Source organism: Oncorhynchus masou, chromosome 16, assembly GCF_036934945.1.
Source record: "Oncorhynchus masou masou isolate Uvic2021 chromosome 16, UVic_Omas_1.1, whole genome shotgun sequence".
In the NCBI taxonomy this organism is placed as follows: domain Eukaryota; kingdom Metazoa; phylum Chordata; class Actinopteri; order Salmoniformes; family Salmonidae; genus Oncorhynchus; species Oncorhynchus masou.
In genome coordinates, this window is record NC_088227.1 from 11663509 (window position 1) to 11678451 (window position 14943).

The 14943-nt window shown below is 40.2% G+C and overlaps 1 protein-coding gene across 2 annotated transcripts in view; it reads left to right on the forward strand.

Moving 5' to 3' along the window:
* The first annotated feature begins 6644 nt into the window (after nt 1-6644).
* LOC135557468 (ectonucleotide pyrophosphatase/phosphodiesterase family member 1-like) overlaps nt 6645-14943 on the forward strand; it is a 70203-nt gene continuing 61904 nt past the window's right edge. The window contains exons 1-5 of one of the 2 annotated variants that reach the window (XM_064990735.1): nt 6645-7008; nt 11456-11528; nt 11896-12021; nt 13101-13226; nt 14198-14261. In XM_064990735.1, coding sequence (XP_064846807.1) covers nt 6874-7008; nt 11456-11528; nt 11896-12021; nt 13101-13226; nt 14198-14261 — 524 coding nt within the window. In that variant the 5' untranslated portion in view covers nt 6645-6873. Of the gene's footprint in view, nt 7009-7397; nt 7515-11455; nt 11529-11895; nt 12022-13100; nt 13227-14197; nt 14262-14943 lie in introns of those variants that run through there. The other variant, XM_064990736.1, reaches the window with a different exon arrangement.

Below are 14943 nucleotides of genomic sequence, written 5' to 3' on the forward strand. Positions count from 1 at the left end.
AAAATTCCAGAGCGCCAACTAATAGTACTCCATACAACTCAAACTTTCATTAAAACACACATGCCGGGTACTCAATTAAAGCTACACTCGTTGTGAATCTAGCCAACATGTCAGATTTGTAAAATGCTTTTCGGCGAAAGCATGAGAAGCTATTATCTGACAGCATGCAGCCCCCAGAAACACACGAAGGGGACGTAAACAAAGAAATTAGCAAAGGGGACGTAAACAAAGAAATTAGCGTAGCCGGCGCTACACAAAACGCAGAAATAAAATATAAAACATTCATTACCTTTGACGAGCTTCTTTGTTGGCACTCATATATGTCCCATAAACATCACAATTGGGTCTTTTTTTCGATTAAATCGGTCCATATATACCCAAAATGTCCATTTATAAACACCGTGAAATCCAGGAAAAAACTTAGTTTCCAAACGCAACGTCATTTTTAAAAATTAAAAAACTTGCCTATAAACTTTGACAAAACACTTCAAACTACTTTTGTAATCCAACTTTAGGTATTAGTAAACGTTAATAAACGATCAAATTGATCACGGAGAGATCTGTATTCAATAGCTGCAAGTTTGGAAATCGTGTCCCAGTTTGCCCCTTTCATCACTTCCTCTGGGAGACTTCATGACAGGATGTGCCTATTACTTATATGACCAAGGATTTACCTGCATAGAATTCACAACACTGGCGACATCGTGTGGAAGCTGTAGGAACTGTAAGCCGGTCGCTATCTATTATACCTTGCAATAGACAATACAGAGACTGGCGGATTGATTTTTTCTTCGTCGATTTTGTGATCAGGTTTCCTTGGGATTTTGAGTCCGAAACACATTCTGTTATAGTCACAGACATCATTTAACCAGTTTTAGAAACTTCAGAGTGGTTTCTATCCACACATACTAATCATATGCATATACTATATTCCTGGCATGACTAGCAGGACGTTGAAATGTTGCGTGATTTTTAACAAAAAAACTGTGAAAATTCGCAGCATCCTTAACAGGTTTTAACCTCTGCAGCAGAGCCTTTCCTGTGGCGGTCCTCATAAGAGCCAATTTTGCCATAGCGCTTGATGGTTTTTGTGCACTTGAAGAAACTTTCGAAGTTCGTGACATTTTCTGGATTGACTTACTTTCATGTCTCAAAGTAATGCCGGTGTGTCATTTATCTTTGCTTATTTGAGCTGTTCTTAGCTCTATTTGGTAAAAGTCCATATTATGCTATCTTCTGTGTACCACCTCTACCTGATTGTCTAAAACACATTAAGAAGGAAAGACATTAACACAAATTAACTTTTAACAAGGCACACCTGTTAATTGAAATGCATTCCAGGTGACGACCTCATGAAGTGGGCATTTGTTCACTTTCCATCATGGATTTGTAACAAAGCTATTGAATATGGTGGAAAACACTCAACTTATGTCTATAATTGTGCAATGACTTGTGAGAATGTTATGGTGAGATTATTATTCACTGAGCATAGAAAAACATTCAAATTAATTGGACTATTAACTATGGCCTTTGTGCTAAACTTAAAACTATTGCAGGATTCCAAACAACCCTGCTGATGAAGCTGGAGACAATTATCGAGAACTAGGTGGAACTCCTGACAATTCAGCGACAGCTGCTAGCCGCTGGAGTGCAGGACCTGCCAGGAGAAGTCCTGCAAAGACCTTGTAGGACCAAGGAAGAGTTGGAAGACCTCAGAAAATGTCTGGAGTAGGCCACCACAAGAAAAACAATCAGTTGTAAATCACAGTATTTAGGATGATGGGATAACTGCCACTCAATTTTGTCTGTCATTTTAGATCCATTACTTCCGTTCCCTGGTGGGAAGGGACCTTACCACCATGGTCTACAAGGTCCTCTGCAAATTTGCTACCAATGTCATCAAACACTACAGCTTGAGAGGGAGGAGGGAGAAGCGGTCCTTCCAGGACCTTGTGATTTGCAGGTTAATAACCAGTAGGTTCAATACTAACATACACTGAGTGTACAAAAGATGAAGAACACCTTCCTAATATTGAGAGCAGGTGTTCATAATGTTTTCTTCACTCAGTGTATATGTCTGTCTAGGGTTACAAAATGTGGGAAATTTCAATAAATTCCATGGTATTCTTGAATGCCGGTTGACGGAGGGAATAAGCAGGGAATCCAGAATTTTCCAACCAGGATTTCTAGGAAACCAGGGAATTGAAGATGGTGCCCCACCAAAATCAAGCAAAGAAACAGATTTGTTTTCACACTACAGAACAAAACTGAGCTAAGCTTTACTGGGCTGGCATTGTTACACATTGAACACAATTGCAACATCATTCCTAGGGTTCTAATTAGCCACTTGATACACGGGTTACTGATAGACTGTTTATGAATCACCTCTCCATCTCCTCCATGCATCAAATGAGATTTGATTAGAGTCTAAGACATTGGGGGAAGGGGGGTGCTAAGCTAACATATGGATTTTTTTAAAGATGGTCATACTATGGATCATTTAGCTATTTGATTTGTAATATTTGGACCCCTTTAGCCATAAAAAATGTATTGATTTTGGCCTAATACTAAAGCCCATAGAAACGCATTGAATAACACATTCAAAAATGGCAAAAGAACAGACCAAAAATAAATCATCAGAAACAATGTTTTGTATTGTCTGTCCTAAAACTAGGAGATATTAAAACAAAATCAGCAAATATATGTATATATATATATATATATATATATATACAGTTGAAGTTGGAAGTTTACATACACTTAGGTTGGAGTCATTAAAACTAGTTTTTCAACCACTCCACAAATTTCTTGTTACAAACTACAGTTTTGGCAAGTCGGTTAGGACATCTACTTCGTGCATGACACAAGTCATTTTTCCAACAATTGTTTACAGACAGATTATTTCACTTATTGTATCACAATTCCAGTGGGTCAGAAGTTTACATACACTAAGATGACTGTGCCTTTTAAACAGCTTGGACAATTCCAGAAAATGTCATGGCTTTAGAAGCTTCTGATAGGCCAGTTGACATAATTTGAGTCAACTGGAGGTGTACCTGTGGATGTATTTCAAGGCCTACCTTCAAACTTAGTGCCTCTTTGCTTGACATCATGGGAAAATCAAAAGAAATCAGCCAAGACAAATTGTAGACCTCCACAAGTCTGGTTCATCCTTGGGAGCAATTTCCAAAATGCCTGAAGGTACCACGTTCATCTGTACAAACAATTGCACGCAAGTATAAACACCATGGGACCATGCAGCCGTCATACCGCTCAGGAATGAGACGCGTTCTGTCTCCTAGAGATGAATGTACTTTGGTGTGAAAAGTGCAAATCAATCCCAGAACAACAGCAAAGGACCAAAAATAAAAGCCAGACTACGGTTTGCAACTGCACATGGGGACAAAGATAGTACTTTTTGGAGAAATGTCCTCTGGTCTGATGAAACAAAAATAGAACTGTTTGACCAGAATGACCATCGTTATGTTTGCAAGCCAAAGAACACTATCCCAACCGTGAAGCACAGGCGTGGCAGCATCATGTTGTGGGGGTGCTTTGCTGCAGGAGGGACTAGTGCATTTCACAAAATAGATGGCATCATGAGAAAATAAAATTACGTGAACATATTGAAGCAACATCTCAAGACATCAGTCAGGAAGTTAAAGCTTGGTCGCAAATGGTTCTTCCAAATGGACAATGAGCCCAAGCATACTTCCAAAGTTGTGGAAAAATGGCTTAAGGACAACAAAGTCAAGGTATTGGAGTGGCCATCACAAAGCCCTGACCTCAATCCTATAGAGATTGAAAAAAAAAAAAAAAAAGCGTGCGAGCAAGGAGGCCTACAAACCTGACTCATTTACACCAGCTCTGTCAGGAGGAATGGGCCGAAATTCACAAAACTTATTGTGGGAAGCTTGTGGAAGGCCACCCAAAACGTTTGACTCAAGTGAAACAATTTAAATGCAATGCTACCAAATACTAATTGAGTGTATGTAAAATTCTGACTCACTGGGAATGTGATGAAAGAAATTAAAGCTGAAATAACTAATTCTCTCCACTACTATGACATTTCACATTCTTAAAATAAAGTGGTGATCCTAACTGACCTAAGACAGGGAATTTTTCGGGGGATTAAATGTCAGGAATTGTGAAAAACTGAGTTTAAATGTAACTGGCTAAGGTGTATGTAAACTTCCAACTTCAACTGTACATGGTTGAACCCAAACATTTATTGGGGTCTGATTGAGACATGGGCCGAATGCCTAAGATAGTCAGGGGTCTGGAGGGGGATTAATATTGTCCTTGGTCCTCCTGTGTGTATATCCTATCCTTAGGCTGCAAATTCTGAATGTGTGACATGGAATGAGAGTTTGGGTTTTATTTACAGAATGTGACACACTGCCATCACAACCAAAGTCACTGCTACACAGAAAGTAATCAGTGCGCTTTCTGCACTGTGCAGTTTTCTTGAATCCCAACCACAGACTGGCAAAATGGCTCTTACAAAGTACACCAACAGTTGGTGACAATCATTTATCTCAGGTGGTGAAAGTCTTTCCCGGTCAGGGTTCTGCTCCCAGTCTGCATTCTGACCAATACAGCATTCTCTCTCTCATCACCTTTGTTTGTATGTGACATGATTTGTGTTATGTCCCGATTCTCTACCTCAGGGTTTCTGCTCATGAACCAAATGAGGAATTAACTGTACTCTAGCAACCCAAATTAAGAAGAAATTGTATTATATGTGATTATAAATGTATTAACTTGTGACACACCTCTCACATTCCCACCCAGGGACCACTTTGGGTCCTGAGCCATAGTTTAAGAAACCCTGCTCTGCCTCCCTCAGTGTTTACCAATGGCTCCCCCCATTAAAGCATTAGATTGAGTCATGTTTTATTTTCCCATTCTGGTTTGGATTTAAAACCCAGAAAATGCATATGATTTCTGATTTTTCTGGTCAAAGCAGTGAAATGTTTTTAAACACAAGTTAAATACCAATGAACTACCATTGCATAATGCTCAACTTTTAGGAAGGACACAATATCCTTAAGAACCCTGATACTAGTATTTAATTTGTTTTATAGGTTGCAGAGGAGGTTGTGGAGGAGTGAGCCCTTGACGTCCCTGTAAGTTAGACCGTGTTCAGACAAGACAATTGTGTAATCCTGTGTGTTATGTATATGTGTGTGCCAATTAGATTGCACATTCCTCAATTTGTTACTAAAATTATAAATGTGTTAAATGTTAATATTGTATTTTTTGGTAAGATTGTATTGATTTTTTTAAACAATACAGAACATGTACATACAAACGACAGCATACAAACGCACACAAACATCAGTGACATCACACCTGGCCAGACACACCTGCTCCCACTCCCATCCATCTCCAGCACCCACATCACTCTCTGCCACATGGCCTCAAACTGTACCATTTCGTTTCTCTGTCACGCATGCACTTTCAATATTTAAATAATAAAGTATTTAACTTGTCCATTGTGTTAGCGATGGAGGTTTGGTTGATTTCCAGTTGTGTGCATTTCTTCAAGATGATTGATGAGAAAAGTATTGTCCAACTCGTGTCTTGAAATATGCACACAAACAGATTAAAAGTACATTTACATTGTGATACTTCTGACATACAACTCCGCCCATAACATTTGGACTTTATAGCATTCGCAGAACTCATGGATTATTGAGTCATTGTTAGTTTTACATTTAAGACATGACTCTAACGTTGTGCTGTAGAATGTGTGATTTTTTCTGTTGTATAATAAAATATATACAATAGAGTATACTGGATGAAGTGTATATTTTGTTCACTGAAATATCATTAATGATGTTCCAATATTCCCTCCATCTTGTGTCAATATTAGTTATTTTTAAGTCTTGGAAAACTTCAAACGTTCCTTTTTATTCCATGAGTTTTATTTGCCCATATCAAGTCAGTTATGACCGAGTATATAAAAAAAGTGTCTTCAGTGGGGTAATTGCTATTACTGAGAATAAATATCAGAACTAACTGTTCATATCTAATTGTGCCAGCGTGTGTGTGCCAATCAGATTAGATTAGTAGATTTCTCCGAACCCGTTTTATAAAACAAATTGATGACTGAAACAATTATGTTAACTGTTCAAATTTAATTGTGTAATCCTGGGTGTGTGTTTGATCCCAATTTTGTAACCTTCAGAGAACGTTTCCAGAACGTTCCCTGCTACTGTCACACAACCAAAAGAGCATGTTCAAAGAACATTAAGAAAACCATCCGTTTGAACCTTTAGGGACCAATGGTAACCTTCTGAGAACATTCCCAGAACGTTTCTAACTTTATAACCTTCAGAGAACGTTCCTCATTACCTTCATACAACCAAAAGAGAGCCTTCAAATAGCACGAAACCCTTAGGGAACATTGGTGCAACGTTCATGGAACGTTCCAAGAATGTTCTTAGAAACAAAATATGTTATCTGGGCAGTTATTGTATACTAAATTAATTTAATATTACATGTTCTGTTTGAAAACAACACAACACACTTGTTGCAACTTTAGCTCTAAATATGTATGGTGGAGTCTATTTTAGATATTTCCTCTAGCGTGAAGAGGGCAGACTTGAGCGCGCATGGTCTTGGCTCACTCTTGACTATTATAGGGTTACTACTCCAATACCCTACTTCACCCTGGCTCAGCTGGCTGCACATGGTTAAAGAATTACAATACAAACTTTGAGAGTCAAGATAAAAAGAAGGCGGTTCTTAAATCTTGAGACCTACAAAATCTGAAGGCAAAAAGGGGACCAGATTATCCTCTTAAAACTGCTAATAATTTCTGTGACAAACTCCTGGGACAAAAACTGTCGTGACCAACGCTGCAGAATGGAAATATCCAAAGGAGATGAACATTCAACTGAGCATGCTGCCAATTTACTAGGTTCACCTGGTCGAGACAATCAGATGAGACACAGTGGACAGGTCCACAAGAGGTCGAAAAACTGCATGGTAATCGTTGTGGTGAGTGGCATTATTGTAATTTTTCGTTACTGTAATCTAATTGTGTAGGCTATTGAATTATTAGTTCAAGGTCCAATGCAGCTTTTTGTTTTATCTTAAAATCCAAATAATTTCTAGGTAACAATTAAGCAACTTACTGGGATTTGTTGTTCAATTAAAAAGGTAAATAAACATATAGCTTGTTAGCAAAGAGCAATTTCTCAAGCAAGAATTTCGCTAGGACTGTCTGGTGGTTATCGATTTTATCCAGCCAAACTTGTTGCAAAACCGAAAGATAGCAACTTTCAAAGCCCCGCTGACTGGTCAGAGTTCGGTTGTTCCCTGTGAGAATTTAAGGTGTGTGAGAGAAGGAAGAATGCTATACAGACGGAATCTCCACCAAAACAAAACACTGCCATCCATACCTTGCATTTTCCCGAATTTGGATATGAAGTTGCATGTAGCTTTTTCGTGAGTGATTGCAGCGAGCCTGACTGACCAGATTGGTAGCTGCATTGTTTTTGGAGGTAAGTAAACTGAATTATAACAAGTGTTTTCGCTATTTTACAACGCAGTGTTCTTGCAATATGAGCCGCTTTACCCACCAAATCAGTTAATCCATAGTGGGCGCCTTTCATGCCAGCGACCCGCGTTCGCTTCCCTGTCCCTTTCTTAGCTGCAATATCATCAATTTAGATTGCCCTTTAATTTTCAACAACTGTCTTAGTTCACTGCCCTTCACTGCATGTCCACTCAGCTCAGACTTTTTAAAATAAACAAAGCAGGCTCACTCTGACGACCTGTGTGGTTATCCCACCTAAAGCTAGAGCGCAACGTGCCAGCCTTCCTATGCCAGTCATTGACTCTGGGGTTATACAGTACCAGTCAAAAGTTTGGACACACCTACTCATTCCAGGGTTTTTATTTATATTTACTATTTTCTACATTGTAAAAAATAGTGAAGACATCAAAACTATGAAATATCACATATGGAATCATGAAGTAACAAAAAAAGTATGAACAAATCAAAATATTTTTGAGATTCTTCAAAGTAGCCACCCTTTGCCTTGACAGCTTTGCACACTCTAGGCATTCTCTCAACCAGCTTCTTGAGGTAGTCACCTGGAATGCATTTGAATTAACAGATGTGCTTTGTTAATTTCTGGAATTTCTTTCTTAATGTGTTTGAGCCAATCAGATGTGTCGTAACAAGCTGTGGGTGGTATACAGAAGACAGTCCTATTTGGTAAAAGACCAAGTCCATATTATGGCAAGAAAAGCTCAAATAAGCAAAGTGAAACGATAGTCCATCATTACTTTAAGACATGAAGGCCAGTCAATCCAGAAAATTTCAAGAACTTTGAAAGTTTCTTCAAGTGCCGTCGAAAAACCATCAAGCGCTATGATGAAACTGGCTCTCATGAGGACCGCCACAGGAAAGGAAGACCCTGCTGCAGAGGATAAGATCATTTAGAGTTAACTGCACCTCCAGATTCCAGCCCAAATAAATGCTTCACAGAGTTCATGTAACAGACACATCTCAATATCAACTGTTCAGAGGAGACTGTGTGAATCAGGCCTTCATGGTTGAATTGCTGCAAAGAAACCACAACTAAAGGACACCAATAATAAGTAGACTTGCTTGTGCCAAGAAACATGAGCAACGGACATTAGACCGGTGGGAATCTGTCCTTTGGTCTGATGAGTCCAAATGTGAGATTTTCAGTTCCAACCGCCATGTCTTGGTGAGACACAGAGTAGGTGAACGGATGATCTCCCCATGTGTGGTTCCTACCGTGGAACATGGAGGTGGTGTGATAGTGCTTTGCTGCTGACACTGTCAGTGATTTATTTAGAATTCAAGGCACACTTAACCAGCATGGCTACCACAACATTCCACAGTGATACGCCATCCCATCCGATTTGCACTTAGTGGGACAATCATTTGCTTTTCAACAGGACAATGGCACAACACACCTCCAGGCTGTGTAAGGGCTATTTGACCAAGAATGTGAGTGATGGAGTGCTGCATCAGATGACCTGGCCTCCACAATCACCCGACCTCAACCCAATTGAGATGTTTTGGGATGAGTTGGACCGCAGAGTGAAGGAAAAGCAGCCAACAAGTGCTCAGCATATGGAGTTCCCACAAGACTGTTGGAAAAGCATTCCAGGTGAAGCTGGTTGAGAGAATGCAAAGATTGTGCAAAGCTGTCATCAAGACAAATGCAAAATATATTTTGATTTAACTTTTTCAGTTAGTACATGATTCCACGTGTTTATTTGATAGTGTTGATGTCTTCACTATTATTCTACCATGTAGAAAATAGTAAAAATAAAGAACCCTTGAATGAGAAGGTGTGTCCAAACTTTTGACTGGTACTGTATATTGACCTGTAATTACTGTGTCCTTCAATTCAGGAATGGCTCAGTCCACAACAATGTCTCAAATCGGTGTGCGTGTGCACTTGGACAACATGTCTCGTCAAACATGAGTTAATTTTCCACAGGAATCATTATGCGAACGTTGGTTTAGATTTGTGAAATAGTACAACACATGGCAGTATTAGAGCGTGTTGCCATGAATTCTACCAAAAACAGGATTCCTTATAGGATGCTGAGCATATAGCAAGGCACTAGGAGTCAAAGCACATGGGAGTCAAATGTGTATATATTTACATTTTTGAGTAGTTAAGGGTTGAGTCTTGCTCAACAAACCTGGAGATATTTTATCATTTTAAATCCTTTTTTCCAACTACACATTTTTTGAGGTGTGTGTGTATATACTCCCAACATGGGGTTGTGAGATTTACTCTTTAAACCAGTATAGTGTCCTCAGGCGCCTGCAGTAGGTTTCCACCAGACAGTGCGTTTGCTTTCCCTAGAACTCGGTTAGGTACTGCACTGTAGTCCTGGCTTCTCAGGACAGCAGCCAGGTCACTCACTCACACAAGCTACACCTGACAGATCACACATTGTACAGCATTTGATTCTTGAAAAAAAATCTTCAGAGTTTTCAAAGCACTCCAAGTTGATGACCTGTCTTCTTTACGTCAAGCTCTTTATAACTGGTCCTTGGTTTTAATTGATAATGAGAGAACTCCATGCCAATTCGACCTCAGTACTAATCCTGACATGTCCTGTTAGCCCCAATTGAGACTCTCTTTAAGCCATGTTGATAAGACTGCTGGATATCTTCCCTTTATCATTAGCTGACTTAGTTGAAACTTTAAACCCCTGAGATCCAGTCTTTGAATATCCCCGCTAATTACAAAGCCCCAGCTATTCACCCTTCCCTGGGAAAAAGGGGCCAGGCAGAGCAGCTCACCAGGCAGCTAGGAGGAGGGGAGCTTGTTTATGACCTGCTTTTACTTCTCTATTAGAGAGGGCCAAGACCCAGATGTGGAGAATTAAACTTTTTTTGATTTGTGCACCGAACAGAATAGAGTCCTACGTTAGAATGGAAAAGAGTGTCATATGGCTAATTTTCTAAAATTATACATGGGGAATATAGTTTTTTAATTCAACTCGATTTGGTTGTTTTTATTTCTAGGAATTTTGTCACATTTTTGAAATTGAGTTTCTGTGGTTTCATTCAACATAGGTCCAACTGAGATGTTTTTTTTCTGATGCAGTCTAGACCCCAAAAATGTCCAGTTATAGCTACAATAATGTTTCTCAAGGAAGCAGCAGGCAAAGACTGCTGCCAACTGTCTCTTCATAATTTTCCGGACACAATACTTTTCTGTGTTATGCGATGTCCCTTGGCGGTCTCGATTTACTGACCTTACTAAACAGTGAAATTGATTTAAAATCCCATGTACACAATAAATATAAAAAAGCCACAAAATAAGCTCCAGAAGATTGAATACTTGGGTGAAATAGAACAGGGTTATCATAAATCTTGTTGCAGACAAAGTAGAGTAGTAGTCTGGTTAGATCAGACTGAGTGCTACATAGTGTTCAGTCTGGTTTAACCAGGCTATTAGAGTACACTCACAATCGGGATAGTTTTAATTGGATGAGAAGATATCGAAGGGTCATAGCACTTCATTTATGATGGTTCATCAGGATGATATGCATTGTTTACCCCTTTCACACTACTAAACTGAGCTGAGCCAAGCTGTACTGTGCTGGCGTGGTGGGGATTCCACCACACTGGAACCGTGCTGGAAAGGACTATGTGAAAAGAAAATATCCAAGCTGGCACTGTACTGTTTGGGTCAGCAGGATACTGTGAAAAGGGTAATAGTGGACTATACAAGGCACTTACGTTTGCTATCGCTCTTCCTCTCAAAGTTTCTTCCTTCTAGAGTTTTTCCTGGCCACTGTACTCTTACTTCCGCTTGTATTGCTCTTTGAGTTCTAGCACTTTGACAACTGCTGATATAAAATGGACTATAACTAAATGTGCTTGATCAATATCTACATATGGGAACTTTTCAGATGTTTCTCTTCTCACCAATAGGTAATGTTGCTGTGCTTGTTGATCACTGTCATCACAGTCATATTTGCCTTGAAGCAGCACTGCAATGTTAAAGGTACGGTTTAGTAAACAACTGGCCAACTCTGTTTACAATTTATTGTCTGTCCTATTAGCCCTTGAGCTTGGCCACTGTGCAAAACTAACCAATTATAACACAGAAAGAAAACCGTTAGTACATAAATGCTTTTCAGCTAAAATAGAAATACATTTCTAGTCTGTAATTGAATGCATTCCCTGTCCAGTTTCAATGTTTCTATTCTCTCTTTTGAGAAAATAAAAAAACTGTTAAGGATTAGCTTAAACATCCATAACAAACCAATCAGATGTACTGATTCCTTTTTTAAATCTGTCAAATTATACCAATTCTGAGTAACATAATGATATTCTGAGTAACATAATAAAACTCTTCTCATCCCCCGTAGTGACGAGCTGTAAGAACAGGTGTGTGACTGGGAGCAGTGACAAGTCTGCATCGTGCCACTGTGACCCGTCTTGTGAGAAAGAGGGAAACTGCTGTCTTGATTACACTGAGGTGTGCGTAGACCCTGGTAAGTCCAACAGCCTACATCACGTGTTACTGCAACACCACACTGCCAGAGGTATGTAGAGCAGGAGAGCAAGGGTCAGGTTACCCACCAGCACTACTTCTTTATGTGTGTGTGTGTGTGTGTGTGGAGGGGGAGGAGTGTTCGTGTGTATCAGTGTAGGCTGCTGAAGGGAGGAAGGCTCGTATTAATGACTGGAATGGAGTCAATGGAATGGTATCCACCATATGGAAACCACATTGTTGATGTGTTTGATTCCATTGACTTCATTCCAGCCATTATTATGAGCTGTCCTCCCCTCAGCAGCCTCCACTGGTGTGTGTGTGGGTGGATAGACTCCTCCTACAGATTACAAAAACATGTTTTATGTGGACTGGAATGTTCACTTCAGATGCAATGTTGACTCTGGGAAGAGGCTGACCATTACAGCATCCCCAAAATACCCCACTTCCATTTTACCGTCCTTGCTGGTCACTGGGTCTATCCATCCCCTAGCTTGGGTGTGGTGTGGCAATCTGGGCAGTGTTGTTCCCCCACACTATGTGGTTAAAATTTTGCCACCCAATCATCATGGGACCCATGTGTTTCCTCTACTTCCTCCAGAGAGTAGCGAGGCCCATTTTATAGTGAAGGGATGGTAAATCAGAATTTGTTTTGATTTTCCCCATGATTGCTGTAACACTGAAGTATGTCTCCTGAGACTGAGATTAGCATCCCTCTTATAGATTGTCCACTTGACCGCTGTCAGAGAGAGAATGTTGGTCTGTCTGTTCTAACGGGTATCACTCACTTGCTTTAGTGTAGTGCTTTGCGAGAATATTTGATGGTGAGAAACTGTAGTTCACTCATTGATGAAAGGTTTGGATATAGGGTAGTCCCAGACAGTGGTAGGAGGGATGACCGATTCCTCAGCTACTGCTGTCTCTCGGAGGTGACTCTCCTAACCATACACACACGTACACTCTCTCACACGTGCTCCCCTTTTCGCTGTCATAAACTCTCTCTGTCCTCTCCTCACTCTCCCTTCTTCACACTCACATATTTTCACACCTAATGATTTCTCTCCCTCTCTCCCCCTCCAGGTCAGCGCTGGACCTGCTCCAGATTCCGCTGTGGCGAGCAAAGGTTGGCCGATAGCCTGTGCTCATGCTCGGATGACTGTGTGAAAGCAGGGGACTGCTGTGCAAATTACTACAGCTCCTGCAAAGGTAAAGGCCATAGACTAAACTGACCCTGTGTGGGTTGCAGCCCCAAAATACATCTGTGTGTTCAACAGACCTTCATCAAAAGAAATGATCTAATGCTTTTATAGTCCCAAAAGTACAAGCTCCACACTATATCAAAGGCACCTCAAATATTTCTAAGTATTTGGCGCAGGTCTGTTGTGCAATCCTACATAAAGGCCTATACTCAAACAGTGTACCTCGTGCTGTCCGGTGATGGCCCTCCTCACTGCACATGGTTTAATTATGATTTCCCTCAGAGAGTTGTTTGTTTAGAGTTGGTAGGGTTGTATGCCCAAGGAAAGTAATGCATACCATATGTTAGGACTTTGCGTTAAGGGATTTCAAGATGTACATTTGCAGCTGAATATACACAGTGTGAATACCACACCTCGGATTGTAAAACATTGTTTTCCCTATAGTTCCTATATGCACTTTGAGATAATATGTGTGTGTGTGTGTGTGTAATTTTTGCTTATTGGTATTTCTCTTTTCTAGCTCCTCCTGTGTGGTGGAAGGAATTCCCCAACATAAGGCCCTCTCAATCTTTCCCTATCCTTGACAGTCTTTAATGCTTAGACCAGTGTTTCTCCACCTTTTTGTACCAGGGACGAACAAACTAGGGTCCTTCCTTCTGACATCTAGAACTGATTCAATTGGTGTCGAGAGTAAACCATCTCAAGGACCAGTCCCGGACCGGGAACCAAAGGTTGAGAAACACTGGCTTACTTCTCACTCTAACTACCCTGATAAAGCTTTAACTCATGGTCATTTCAGCTATCATTCACCATTCCATAGCTTGCATTAGCCTACGCAATCCAAGCACAATGCTTGCAAGCACGTATTAGATTTTAGTCTGGTAGATATACTGTAGATTTGATGTGTTTGGTAGTTAGCCACTTTAGCCTCAAATTATCCTCTGTGAAGATAGTATGGTTGATGATGATATTTTCCAGTGGGAGTGAAGTCCTGGATAGAAGAGGAGTGCGAGGACATTCAAACACCACAATGTCCTGCCAGGTAAGTACTTTTCCACAACTACTGCTGTGCTTTCTCTGTGAGAAACAGTATCTAATGTTGAACTCGAAGGTCCTCCTGTGGTGCACAGCACATAGTACTTGATTAAGATGGCTTGATAGTATATTTTATTTATTTATTTTTATTTCACCTTTTATTTAACCAGGTAGGCTAGTTGAGAACAAGTTCTCATTTGCAACTGCGACCTGGCCAAGATAAAGCATAGCAGTGTGAACAGACAACACAGAGTTACACATGGAGTAAACAATTAACAAGTCAATAACACAGTAGAAAAAAAAGAGAGTCTATATACATTGTGTGCAAAAGGCATGAGGAGGTAGGTGAATAATTACAACTTTGCAGATTAACACTGGAGTGATAAATTATCAGATGGTCATGTACAGGTAGATATATTGGTGTGCAAAAGAGCAGAAAAGTAAATAAATATAAACAGTATGAGGATGAGGTAGGTACAATTGGGTGGGCTATTTACCGATAGACTATGTACAGCTGCAGCGATCGGTTAGCTGCTCAGATAGCAGATGTTTGAAGTTGGTGAGGGAGTTAAGTCTCCAACTTCAGCGATTTTTGCAATTCGTTCCAGTCACAGGCAGCAGAGAACTGGAACGAAAGGCGGCCAAATGAGGTGTTGGCTTTAGGGATGATCAGTGAGATACACCTGCTG